This window comes from Hemiscyllium ocellatum, chromosome 17 (genome assembly GCF_020745735.1).
Source record: "Hemiscyllium ocellatum isolate sHemOce1 chromosome 17, sHemOce1.pat.X.cur, whole genome shotgun sequence".
Taxonomy (NCBI): domain Eukaryota; kingdom Metazoa; phylum Chordata; class Chondrichthyes; order Orectolobiformes; family Hemiscylliidae; genus Hemiscyllium; species Hemiscyllium ocellatum.
Window position 1 is genome coordinate 57,249,668 of NC_083417.1, and position 14,407 is coordinate 57,264,074.

General features: G+C 40.3%; 1 protein-coding gene across 2 annotated transcripts in view; it reads left to right on the plus strand.

The window, feature by feature from the left end:
* The window catches only part of usb1 (U6 snRNA biogenesis 1), a 31,148-nt gene that overhangs the window by 12,971 nt on the left and 3,770 nt on the right, over nt 1-14,407 (plus strand). For both annotated transcript variants that reach the window (XM_060837780.1, XM_060837782.1), the window contains exons 4-6: nt 2,625-2,678; nt 4,089-4,194; nt 6,594-6,674. In XM_060837780.1, the coding sequence (XP_060693763.1) occupies nt 2,625-2,678; nt 4,089-4,194; nt 6,594-6,674 (241 nt within the window). The remainder of the gene's footprint in view (nt 1-2,624; nt 2,679-4,088; nt 4,195-6,593; nt 6,675-14,407) is intronic.

A 14,407-nucleotide genomic window follows, 5' to 3' on the forward strand; every position in this document is an offset into this window, starting at 1 on the left:
ATGTAATGTTTGTGTTATTTTTCGTCCCATTTCAGTATCTGGGATGATTTCTATTATTCTTTTATACATAGTCCAGTGGTTAGGATCTGTTTTTCCTACCACTGCAACCCAGTTTCAGTTTATGGACAGGGAATTATTTTATAAAACTGTATGGAACTTGGAAAGATAGTAAACAGTTTGTGCTTTTCGTTTCTGTGCAAAGTTGCAGAGTAACCAATCGCCTTGTCAGTGGCTAGCTGGAGTTCTGTAAACGTTTCCCTTCCAGTTTAGTCAGCAGACACCCCTTGACACACACTGCAGTCTGGATGGTCGTGATCACTGTACTGACATTGGCTGCACGGAGGCATCTGGAAATGGTTTGAAAGGGTCCACCATGGGAGATCAAAGCTGGATGGGCAAGCAGTGGGGCTGACTAGGAGGAAGTGGTTTCTGCTGGATATTTCTCCTGCCATAGGTCCTCAGCTATTACTCCTTAGTCTGGTAGGACCAGAAAGATTAGGATGAGGAAAAATGTACTGCTGGTGGGTTAAGGAAGTGATTGAATAAAAACAGACCATCTCCAATAGCTTGCCTGTTGCACTAACCCCCCAGGTATTGGTGGCAGGGCCAGCAATGGTACTTGGTATTCGGAATATCTGTGACAGTGCGCAGTGTTGAGTTGTACATCACTAAGTTTGATCCAGGTACGTTAGTACCATACTGGAGTGCCGTACACTGCAGTTCAGTACGTGATAGTAAAAGCAGAGGTCCTTCGGGTTTAGGCATGTGACCTCCATGAGGTACCAGCCTACTTACTGAGGAGGTTGTTGCAGGTTTAGTTTTTTTCTGGAATACTAATGAGGTGCTACCCATTCGTGAGAATGCTAACAAGTGCACTACCCAGCTAGGCACAGTGCAGATCTTTCTTTAGTGTCAGGTCATCAATATGCAGGACAGTACCAGAATTCAGGAAGAATAACAAAGTGGTGAAATGGGACAATCACAGAAATTTAACACTGAAGTATGAAGTAATTCATTTTGATGAAAAGAGTGAGGAGACATTAAATGGTACAGGAGGAGGAAGAGCAGAAGCAGATCAAATTTGGTTTATGTGCACAAATCTGCACAGAATCGATTGAGGGAAGTTGTTCCTGCTTGTAAAAGGAAAAAGAACGAAAAGGCATAGTTTTGAAGTGATGTGAGAAAAGACTTCTTCGTGGAGCGAGTAATTAAAACGTGGAATGCACTGCCTGGATTATACGGTGGAAGTAATTTCAATTGAGGCATTCAAGAGGGCATTGGATGATAATTTAGATAAAAATAATGTGCGGGAAGATGGAGAAAAGGTTGGATATTGGTAACTGAATTTGTGCAAGCACGATTGGCCCGAATGCCTCCTTCTGCACTGGAACAATTCCGCAATTTTGAAGGTGACGGAACAAGTTGAGAGAGCTTTTCTAAAAAAAAAACCAGAATCCATGGCTTTATAAATAGAGGCTTAGCATACTAAAGTAAAAAAGTTATCCGTGTGAAGTTAGAATGTGGGATTGCTATGGCAATGCAGAGCTGAAGCAAATAGTGTAAATACGTTCAAGAAAAAACTAGATAAATGCAAGGGAGAAAGCAATATGAGAATATGTTGAAAGAGTAAGGTAAAGGTGTTTGAGAGCTGGCTCTCATGGACCCCAAACCTCAATATGGTCTTGTTGAGCCATGTGGCCTGGTTCTGCTCTGTAAATATTATGCAGGTTATGTTCATTCATTAATAAGTACTGATTCGGCCTCAGTGGTCTATCATGTGTATTTCAGGCAAGCTCAATTCTAACAGGTACAGAAGGTATTTACAAGAATGGTAACAGGCTTGGGGACTTCAGTTACATGGAGAAAGCAGAAGAATTAGCCGAGAGAAGGTCAAGAAGAGATTTGGCCAATCTGTTTGAAATAATTAAGGGTTTTGAAGAGTAAATAAGGAGCAGCTGTTTCCAGTTTCGGAAGAATCGGGAACCAGTTGGCACAATGGTCTCTTGTGGCACAGTGGTGTTGTCCCTACCTGTGAGCCAGGAGGCCCAGATTCAAGTCCCCCCTGCTCCAGACCTGTGTAATAACACCCCTGATTAACCATGGGCAGAGAGTTAAAGTAGTTGGCAAAAATACTGGCGGTGATATGAGGAAAATAAGTTTGATGCAAATTCGCTATGATCTGGCTGAGAGTGGTGGGAGCAGGTTCAATAATAACTTTCCAAAGAAAACTGGCCAACAGCGAGAAAGGATGACCTGCCAAGCTGTAGAGAAAGGGCAAAGGAAATGGACTAATTAATAGCTGTACGCAAGGTCTGGCACAGACATGATGGATTGAATACAGCCTCCCATGCTGCCCAGTTCTATGAAGTTTTTGTGTTTACCCTTTCTTCACCTTTTCCTTTGTAACTGCAGTAAAGCTGATCTCTCTATGGCTACACATTGTTGCAGCACTGTATGAATCAGTTGAACAAAAGTGCCCAAATTGGCAACTACTGCAAGAACTTGCGTTTTAAAAAGCTTCTTCAAGACCTCATGCCCTAGCACTTCATGGCTAATTAAGTACTCTTATTGTGTAGCTATTGTTGTAATTTAGCTTGTTAACAATATTGCAATTTATGCTCTAGGTTCTACTGTGTTTCAGATAAAGTGAAGATCTACATTAATCAAGAAAAGACCAGGTACAGTTTCCCATAGCAACTCTGGTTTTGACTACACCGTACACAAACAGTGTTCGCAGGAGTGCTTTTAAAATTATGTAAATCCACAACATTTCTTTGAAATTTGTTTAAAAAAATCTAAATTCCTTCCTGGTGATTACACAAGATATTTTGGGCTCTTTTGTTCTGAAGAGATGACCTTCTGATAAAATATTATTTATGAAAGATATAGAATTCTAGAATTGTATGGTAGCCCATTAACTTAATTTATGGAATACTTATGATACTAGCCATTTTCCTCTGAAAACAATTGTTTTCATTATCAGGCTACTTACGTAGCACTTTTAATAAATACTAACATAAAATCATGAAGGACTGACTGTGACCTATTATGAGAAACCGGGTCTTTTGTTGTGTGATCATAATTTATATACAGTACATATAATTTCTCCCACACTTGTTCATCACCTTATTTTTCTGAGACAGGTAGTTCTTACTCCTGATAGTTCTCAGTTTGAAAATATTTCTGGTTTTTAAACAGTAAATTTGTGAAAATCTTCTTTAGTACTAAATAGTTTGCATTAAGCCATTAATTTAACTTGGTGCCCTGTAAGGTACAGACTGTAGAACAGTACAGCACCCAGGAATGCGCCTTTTGGCCAGTATGTTGTGTTGAACATGGCACCAAATTAAGCTATTCCCTTCTGCCTGCTTTAGTCCATGTCCCTCCATTCCTTGCATATTCATATAAGAGCTACTTGTTTGGGATGTTCTCAATAACTTGCCCTCTTAGTGATCAGGCTCCTTTTCCAGCATTCCAAAGTAGTCAGGTGTTGTGGTTTAGATATTTAATTGAATCAACTGTGAATTTTGTTTGTGAGCCATGTGTGTACCTAAGTGAAGAATGACATCATTCTGTGTCGTCATTCAAAATTAATCAGACATCCTATGAAACAGAAGACCAAGTCTGCAGTCACTTAATGATTCTGGAAGATTATCAGCTTGTAATTATTCTAGCTAACTGATTTTACTGAAATAGGGCTTTCACTACTCTCTTACAAGTTCCTAGTGCAAGAATTTTTTTTGTTTTAATGATACATGAGATTACAAGAGGTACGTTCAGTTTAAACTTGCAGTTCTTAAGAATCGTGTTTGATTTGAGACGTTACCTCTGTTTTCTCTCTGCAAATGCAGCTAGACCTGCTGACTATTTCCAATACTTTGTTTTTAGTTCCAGTTAAACTAGGTTAATCTGAGATTTGTCTGCAAGACTGTGAAGTCTACCGCAAGGATCTGGGAGTTATGATCTCTTTATGATCACGTTATATAATAAGGGACAGTTAAGTAAAGATTTTCATCTAGGTCCTGTAAAAGGCTCCACCAATATTGTTTGTTTCATCAAGCTACAGAGATCTTTTCTTTCCTATACAGGACTTTCCTTGGCCTAGAGGTTTCAGCTGGCAACAACTACTTAGAAGAAGTGGTCACTGAGGTGGATAAATGTATGAAGGAGTTTGATCTGAAAGCTTATCATAAGGTTTGATCACTATAATCCATGCTGCATCTTGGAATGCATCACTAATGAGCTCTTATACAGCATGCTAATTATCTTAGAATATTCCTGGCATTTTGGAGCCACATTTCATAACTTTTATTTGCTTTAAAGAGTTGATGTATAGTATATAATATTGGAATACCTAAAATGCTCAACTGTTTGTCCAAGTTTAACCAGTAAGGATTCAGGGGGCTGATGGCCTCCTTCTATGCCATAATGACAACTTTATTCTACTGTATTGCGTAATAAAAGTGTTTTACATTAGATAAGTGCGTCATCACATGCTGAGTCTTGGTATGAATCAAGTACCAATATAAACTCAAGATTCAATGTGCAGCTCTTAGTTCCACAATATCGAGAGGGCTAGATGATGCAGAAGATTAGCAGTGTCTTTCATGTCTGAAATCTAAATTCACAAGATTCTGTGTTGCTTACCGAAGAGAGGTGTCATACAGCCTAACCTCTTTTGTCCATGATGAAAGATCCTTTGATTTCCCCATTGTAGCACCTAATTGTTTGTTAAATCATTCAAAGGTTTTTGTCTGCATTTTGCTATATGGAAGAAAGCCACAAGAAATTTGCATTTATTACATAGGAAAATGTCCTGAGCTACTCTCAGAAATGTAACTGGCCCATAAGAATGACTGAGCTAAAGAAGACAGTAATAGGTTTGATAAGGGGTCAGTTTTAAAGAAGATCTTAATGGATAGAAGAAATATATTTCATGTGTTCACTCAATAAGATCACCAGTTGCCTTTTCAGGCTGAACAGTCCGTTTCTTTGTGTTTTTCCTTATGACTGGGACTTTTTCCATGGGGAAAGTGAGGACTGCAGATGCTGGAGATCAGAGCTTAAAAATGTGTTGCTGGAAAAGTGCAGCAGGTCAGGCGGCATTAAAGGAACAGGAGATTCGACGTTTCGGGCATAAGCCCTTTTTCAGGAATGAGGAGGCGGTGCCAAGCAGGCTAAGATATTTTTCCATGGGATCAGCCTTGTGATTCTCTTCTACATCATCCTGCAGTTTTTGATGTCTTCACTGTGCTTGGCAGCTAGAACTGTCATGATACCCGAGTTGTCAGGTGACCTGGACACTCCACATTTAGATCACAACTTTTGTTTTATTAATGTTGTTAATTTTGTCGATCTTGAGATCCTGGCTGATGGGATGACTGTTGTAATAGCTATCCCTCTATAGATTAAGCTAATATAAGTTCAGTTATTTGCCACGGATTGATATTTCCTGAGGCAAAAGGTAGGAAATTTACACTGATGCAGTAGCTAATGTTTCTCCTATGTTGGACTTCAGTCACATTTAAACAGTGTGGAAAACTGTACGGTCTATCTGACATTAAAAGCACCTGACAATATGGAGTCATAATCATAGAGCCATAGAGGTTTATAGCATGGAAATAGGCCTTTGGGCCCAACTTGTCCACGTTACCTAGGTTCCACAATTAAACAAGTACCATTTGCCTATTTTTAGTTCATATCGATCCTATCCATGTACATGCCCAAATATTTCTTAAATGACAGCTCCACCCTCACCTCTGGCAGCCTGTTTCAGACACTCACCACCCTCTACAAAAAAAAATGTCTCTCTGGACTCTTTGACATCTCTCCCATCTTGTCCTGTAGTTTTAGACTCTCTACCAGGGGAAAAGTTGTTGACTATCTATCTTACCTATGCCTCTCATGATTTTATAGACCTCTATAAGTTCACCCCTCAGTCTCCTCTAGCAGAAATGTTCCAGCCTCTACTTATAACTCAAACCTTCCAGTCCAGGTAGCATCCCAGTAAATCTTTTCTGCAGTCTTTCTAATTTAATGATATTCTTTCTACATCTGTGATGCCTGATGCTCATAGTGGTAAATGGTTTTTCATAATGCTGATGCTGTCATTTTTAAATGCACAAAATATTCACTAAGGATATAAAAAGAAAAGTTAAGTTAGTTGACAATGCATTGTGTGACACTGTTTTCTTTACGTCCCCTTAATGGAGAATGTTGTGCCTTTTATTCAGGCTTGGTTATGCAGTAACCCCATCTGAATTATTCTGAGTGTCAAATTCTCAGCATGTGGTAATTTTTAATTTTGAAAGAATAATGGTTGTTACAAATAGTTATGGAGGTTCACACTGCTTCAGTAAAGAGCACGACAGATCTCGTACAGAAGAATCTAATTGAATAATGGAACAGGCTTGATAGCGTAAGAATTATCTTTTAGAATGCATCAATGCAAAACATGAAGTCTTGCTCATCTCAAAAACATTAAATTCAACCTTTGTAAAATGTAAAGAAAATTCTGCTTTTAAAATGTCCATGTGGTATTGATGTGCACCCTCTTTCATTTTGTAAAATAAATATCTCTTGAATTTTGACAGAAACCTTCCTTTCACATCAGTGTGGCCTGGTGCTTAGGGGATGTCACTACTGAACTTGAAAAACACAATCAGGAGCTGCAGGTAAGTACTATAGTTCTAGAATATGAAACCATATCAGATATCAAAATTAAATCTTAGCAAAGTGATTTTAAGCCACCATTGGAAAACAGCCCAAAGCTTCAAATTATGATAATAGAACTAATGCTTTGTTTTTGTTGAATTCATAGCTTTAACACTTATTTTTAAAGCTGTCATTTCTATCTGGATGTGATTCGATCTTGTCAAATAATGAAACAACGTGGTAGTGTGCACCAGGTACACTTTCTGCTTCTCTGCCTGGATATATTGGGTTGTCAGTAAAAGCAGGAAAATTGGGTGGAAAGTGAGAATTTGCCTCTGATCTGTCCATTTAAATTAGCAACCAAGATATCAGCCAGCCTTAGGAGCACAATATCCAACCCCACGTGATTTCTGTGTACTTGCTGGGTCCAATCATTTTGCTAGCCTTGGGAATAGAATTAGACAAATCCAATAAAAAATTATGTTGGCTCAATGTTGAGGGACATCTGGCATAGCCATGAGGTGGACGATTGATTGATTCAGATTGTTACTGTCTGTATCTATTACCTATGTCATTTTCGTGTGATTCTTTGAAGTCATTCTAAATTTGCACCACGAGAACATGGGAAGTGCTGTGATTCTTGTGTGATTTTGAGGAAATAGCAGTGGTATTGGTTGATCTGCTATAAATAACAAACTGTTATAGTTTATGTCATTATTTGACCTTCATGGATTGAAACTATACTAACTGAATGAAGGTATACGTGTACAAAGAGCTCCTGATAGAACTGGTAATTTTCTGATATTTCAGAGTTACGTTGTTTATATTTGTTTTACAATATTCATGAATGTGCTGGGTATGTTTATTTTGTAATTTTACTGAAGGAAAGTCTTCATATTTGTAAAAACAAATAGCCCTACATGGTTCTGTGTTATACCAGAACATAGCAAATAGAAGCAGGAGTACATCACGTGGCCCCTTGAATCTGCTTAGTTACTCTGTAATATCATAAATGGTCTTTGATCTTGGTTTCACTTTCCTGCTGAATCCCCGAATACCTTGATTCCTTTAGTGTCTAAAACATTTATCTACCTCAGCCTTGAATATACTCAACATTTCAGCTTGCAGTGATGCTTGGATGCAAATTCTACATTGTTCATTTTGCCTGGATACATTATTGGTCAAATTTATGTTGCATTTTGGAAATGCGTTCACTAGGAAAATTGGTGAATAAAATACAGTGCTTAATTTACAACTGTTCCCTAACCAGTAATGTTTGCAACATTGACTTTATTCGAGAGCCTCAGTAATGTATCACATTATCACAGTGCTTATTCCTCCCCAGTGGTGACATTGACTAGCTTGCATTGCATGAGACAAACACGACGTACAAGAATAAATATTTCTTCTGAAAGGAACTTGCAGTTTAATGCTATTAGTAATTTGGTTTATAAAGTTTATTTCCACAGAGAGTTCAAGCCTCTTGTCTTGTTGAGAATTTGCTTGCTTCATTTTTTTCCCAAAAGCTTCTTGAAATGCAGAAAATCCATAGAAATTTTTTAAAGCTGTGAATGCTGATAATTGACTTGCTTCTAATTAAGTGAAAGAATGTAGCAAACCTCGAAGGAATTCACTGATTGCGGTGGAGTATTTCAGCTTCAGCTGCCTCTGTTCATTAAATGTCAAGCAGCCTCCTGTCTATCTGCATTTTTTTTGTCTCTAAGCTCAATCTGGCAAATCTTTGTCAGCACTTCCAAGTAAGATGAAATGCATGAATGATTAGCAGTAAAATAAAGCATATTAAGTTAGTTATTTTATAAACATTTTCACAGGCAATTAGGTATTAATAATGACACCTCATTTAATTGTAAGTTATTTTGTATGATGTGAGATATAGGATTAAACAGCTGAACAAAAAAATTATACTTTTTTTGAAATGGCCTAGATCCAGAAAGCAAAAATTCCTGTTGTGTTGCTTTTCCCTTGTCACTGAAGTTCACCCTCCTTTAAAAGCATGGCCTAAAGTTCCATTGGCAATTGTTGCCCCTCGGTCTTTGCTCAAGTGGTCAGTCTCCATAGCTGAGCTTTGACAGGGTGTGCTGGCAAGGGTTTCAGCTACAGCTGGGTGGTGTCACATCTTCAGGTTGCTCATCTCATAGCTGGTTCTCCCCTTCCTAGCCCAGAATGCTCTGAGGGCAGTTATAGCACCCTTACTAATCATAGATTTGAGACTGAGTCTGGGACCTGTGTAGTTTCAGCAGCTCTCTTTGGAATAAAATTAGGAATTCTGAAAATACTCAGCAGACCTGATAGCATTTGTGGAAAGTGAAGTGGCGTTTCTGATTCAGCATTTAACACATCTCATCAAAATGTCCATCAGGTAGTGAGTCCAAATTTCTATTGAATAAAATACCTGTTTTTTAAAAATCACATCTTACCTTTATCGGATCAGTTAATGTTTTATTACAAGGCATGGTGATAATGCTATTTTATTGAACAGCACAATAACATTACTGCTTCAGATTGTGTGTGTGTGTGTGTGTGTGTGTGTGTGTGTGTGTGTGTGTGTGTGTGTGTGTGTGTGTGTATCTGACAAGTACAGAACAAGCATTTGGGTATATTCTGCACCAAATCTGCTCTTTCCATGCATAACCACTCCATCTATTCAACTCACTTAAAGAAATATATTCTGTTACTCAAAAGATTATTGAGAATTGGTTAGATGCAGTATTGTAGATGATTCTACAGTCCACACCTCCAAAAGGATGTGTCAAAGACTTTAGTAAAAGTAAGAGGAGATTTGATGGATTTCCAATCCCTAATTGCCCTGGGTAAGGTGATTGTGAGCTGCCTTCCAGAGCCTCTGCATTCCTGGAGTGTAGTGACACCCACAATGCTGTCTGGAAGGGAGTTCCAGGATGTTAACCCAGAGACAGTGAAGGAAAGGCAATGTAGTTCCATCTCAGGATGATGTCTGGCTTGAAGGGCAATTTGTAGGTCATGATGTAGCCCCCCCCCCCCCCCGCCCAATCATTTGCTGTCATTGTCCTTCTCAGTGGTAGATATCCCAGGTTTGGAAGGTGCTGAACGGAGGAATCTTGCTGAATTGCTGTCGTGCATCTCGTAAACAATACACGTTGTTGCCTCTCTGTATCAGTGATGAAAGGAATGAATATTGAACGTAGTGGTTGGAATACCAGTCAAGCTGCCGCTTTGTTCTGTATGTTGCTAAGCTTCTTGAGTATTCAAGTTCGATTCATCCAGGCAAGTGGAGCATTCACATAAAAATTGAAAGAACTGCAGATGCTGTAAATTAGAAACCAAAACAGAAGTCGCTGGAAAAGCTCAGCAGGTCTTGCAGCGTCTATGAAGAGAAATCAGAGTCAATGTTTCTGGTCTGGTGACCCTTCTTCAGAACTCACTTCTGAGGAAAGGTCACCTGACCTGAGACCTGAACTCTGATTTCTCTTCACAGATGCTGCCGGACCTGCTGAGCCTTTCCAGCGACTTCTGTTTTTGAATTCAATCACATTTCTGACTTGCACCTTGTGGATAGGTATTATGGAGTCAGAAAGTGAGTTATTCACTGCAGAATTCTTAGCTTGTGACCTGCTCTTGTAGCCACCATATTTGTTTGGCTGGTCCTGTTCAGTTTTTGGCCAGTGGCAACCCACAGCATGTTGACAGTGTTGAAGTTAGCAATGGTAATGCCACTCAATTCCAGTTCAAAAATAACACAACACTGGGTTATAGTCCAAAAGGTTTATTTGAAACTGCAAGCTTTCAGAGCCCCCACTCCTTCCTTAGGCAGCTAGTGAGACAGAATATATCGAACACTGAATTTAAAAGTAAAAGATCAAAGGGTCATACAAATTATGCGAATGTATTGAACAAACCTAGATAGCTATTAAGTCTTTAGTCAGTTGGAATGGAGGTGCAGATTTTGATTGATAAATATGTAAATCCCAGAATTACTTTCAGGTCACTCCCACAAGATAACTTCAGATTTTATCAGAATAAATGTGACACCTCCGGTCAGACAATATATTTTAGATGTGAGACTATATTTTTGCTTTTATCTGTCAGGCTGGTTTTATTTCCAGAGTAGGAATTTCTAAGATGCCACACTAATTGACTGTCTACAGATTGTGTGCTTTTTGAACAAAGTAGATTCACCCAATAGATTTGTGTACATGTGTGAGTGAGAGAGGGTGTGCGTGTGTGAGGGGGAGATGCATATGTGCACAGCTCTTGAGGGAGTATGCGTGTGTGTGCATGAGTTTGGGGCGATATATGTCTGTGAGAGAGTGTGAGTGTGTGAGATTGTATGGTGTGGTGGGGTTACATGTAGTGCATCATGAACCCAAGATTCCAGTTGAGGCTGTCCTCATAGGTACTGTATGTGACTGTAAGCCTCTGCTCGGCGATTCTGCATTGTTCCATGTCCCAAAGTCCACCTTGGAGGATGGTCACCTGAAGATCCGAGGCTGAATGTCCCTGATCACTGAAGTGTTCCCCGACTGGGAGGCAACATCCCTGGCTGGTGATTGTTGTGCGGTGTCCATTTATCCGTTCCTTAGTGTCTGCTTGGTTTTGCCAATGTACCATGCCTCGGGGCATCCTTGCCTGCAGTGTATAAGATAGATAACGTTGTCCAAGTCACATGAGTCTCTGCCATGCATGTAGTGGGTGGTGTCCCCAAGTGGAATGGTAGTATCCATATCAACATTCTTGACATGTCTTGCAGTGATTGCCATAATAAGGTTGTACGGTGTTGTGGTGTCGCTGCTGTCCTGAAGGCTGGGCATTTTGCTGTGAACAATGGTCTGTTTAAGATTTGGCAGTTATTTTAAGGTGAGAAATGGAGACGTAGGGAAGATCTTGGCTAGATGCTCATCCTCATTGGTAATGTGGTGCAGGCTGTGAAGAACATGGTGTAGTTCCTCTGCTCCTGGGAAGTATTGGATGACAAAAGGTATCCTATCGGTTGTATCCCATGTCTATCTACTGAGGAGGTTATTACGGTTTCTCACTGTGGCATGGCCAAGCTGGCAATTGATGCGTTGAGTATTATATCCCGTCCTTATGAGGGTGTTCCTCAACACCTTCAGGTGCTCATTGTGTTCCTCCTCATCTGAGCAAATCCTGTCTACACGTAGGGCTTGTCCGTAGGGGATGGTTGTTTTAACATGTTTAGGGTGGAAGCTCGAGAAATTCAGCATTGTGAGGTTATCCATGGGTTTGTGGTAGAGTGAGGTACTGAGGTGTCTGTCCTTGATGGAGATAGGTGTGTCCAAGAATGAGAGTGATTCTAAAGAGTAGTCCATGGTAAGTCTGTTAGGGGGATGAAACTTGTTGATATCACTATGTACTGTAGTCGTTTCAGTGATTCCTCGCCAAAGTCCAAAGGAAGAAAATGTCATCAGTGTATATGATGTAAAGCATTAATCAGAGTTCCTGTGCAGCAAAGAAGTCTTGTTCTAAGTTGTGTATGAAAATGTTGTCATATTGGGGTGCACATTTGGTCCCATGGTTGTTCCATGTGTCTAGATGAAGAGCTAGCTGTCGAAGGTGAAGGCATTGTGGTCGAGGATGAAGCAGATGAGTTGTAGCATGGTGCCTGAAGACTGGCAGTTGTTGAGTGCTGAGGCTGTTACAGTGATGCTGTGATCATGGGGGATGCTGGTGTAGAGTGCTGAAATGTCCTTTGTGACAAGGAATGTTCCTGATTCGACTGGTCGATGGGTGCTGAGTTTCTATAGGATATCTGTAGTGTCACAACAAAAGCTGAGCGTTCTCCGGACAATGAGTTTCAAGATGCCCTTGACGTAGCCAGAGAGGTTCTCATACAGGGTCCCATTGCCTGATCTGTTGGGACGTCCAGTTGTGTTGGCTTTGTGTATCTTCCGAAGGCAGTAGAAGTCCCCTTTGCAAGAAGTACAGGGAATGAGTGTGCTAGGGTACTCTGAAGGACTGGCACAAAATTCTTGATCAGTCTGTTGAGTTCATGGGTGTACTCTTTGTTCAGATCGGTCGGTAGTTGCCTGTCGTGTTCCTGGCTGGTCAGTTGTCGGAATATTTCTTTGCAATGGTCTGTTCTATTTTGTATGATGATGGCTCCTCCTTTGTTGGTTTGATGACAATGTTATGATTAATCTTGAAAGCATGGATGGCGTTGCGTTGCGGTCAGGTGACGTTTTGTGCTTCCTAGTGAGTGTGATAGATGAATCTGGCGTTCATGCACTTCCTGATGGTTTGAGCATACATGTCCAGTCCAGGGTAAGGATTCGTCTCTCTCGTGCTCTCTCTCTTCTCTCTTCCCCTCTGTCACACATCTAAACCTATGGGGTGGAACTGCATTTGCAGATTCGTGTATTTGCAGATGCATTTTATTTTGTTCAAAAAGCACACTATCTGTAGACAGTCAATGTGGCATTTTATACATTTCTATTTTGCAAATAAAACCAGTCTGACAGATACAAACAGACTTGAAATGTGTTCTCACCTACACAATACACTGTCTGACCTGAGGTGTCACCTTTATTCTGATAAAACTTGAAGCTATCTTGGGGAAATTACTTGAAATAATTCTGGGATTTACATACGAATCAGTCAAAACCTACATCTCCATTCGAACTGATTAAAGACTTAATAGCCATCTAGGTTTGTTCAATACATTTGTAAAAATTGTATGATCTTTTACTCATTCACTTAGAATATATCAGACACAGGATTTATGTCTCTAGCGGCACGGTGGCACAGTGGTTAGCACTGCTGCCTCACAGCGCCAGGGACCTGGGTTCAATTCCCGCCTCAGGCGACTGACTGTGTGGAGTTTGCACATTCTCCCCGTGTCTGCGTGGGTTTCCTCCGGGTGCTCCGGTTTCCTCCCACAGTCCAAAGATGTGCGGGTCAGGTGAATTGGCCATGCTAAATTGCCCGTAGTGTTAAGTATGGGGTATATGTAGGGGTATGGGTGGGTTGCGCTTCGGCGGGTCAGTGTGGACTTGTTGGGCCGAAGGGCCTGTTCCCACACTGTAAGTAATCTAAAAAAAAAGCTGCTTGAGGAAGGAGTGGCGGCTCCAAAGCCTGCAGTTTCAAATAAACCTGATGGAGTGTAACCCGGTATTGTGTGATTTTTAACATTATCCACCCCAGTCCAACACCAGCAACTCCATTCAATGCAAAGGTGTTAAGTGATGGTTAGATTATCTCTTGTTGGAGATGGTCAATATTAGGTACATGTGTGGCATGAATGTTATTGCCATTTATCAACAAAAGTCTGGATATTGTCCAGGTCTTGCTGAACATTGACATGACTGCTTCAGTATCTGAATTGTTGCAAATTGTCCTAAACATGATGCAATCATCAGCAAACATCTGCACGTCTGATCTTATGATAGAGAGAAAATCATTGATGAAGCAGCTAAATATGATTGGGCCTAGAATACAATCCCATACAATTCTTCTGTGATGTCCTGGAACTGATATAATTGACCTCCAACAACCATTACCATTGTCTTGTGTGAAAGCAATGACATCGACCAGCAAACAGTTTTACCCCTGGTTTTCATCTCACTCTGTTTTGATAAGGTTCTTTGATGCCAAGCTCAGTCAATACTGCCTTAATGTCAAGGACAGCCACTCTCCTCTCACCTCTGGAATACATGTGTTGCTGTTTGTGCCAAGGCTGTAATGAAGTCAGGAGCTGCGTAGCCCTCATAGAACTCAAACTGAGTGCCAGTGAGCAGAT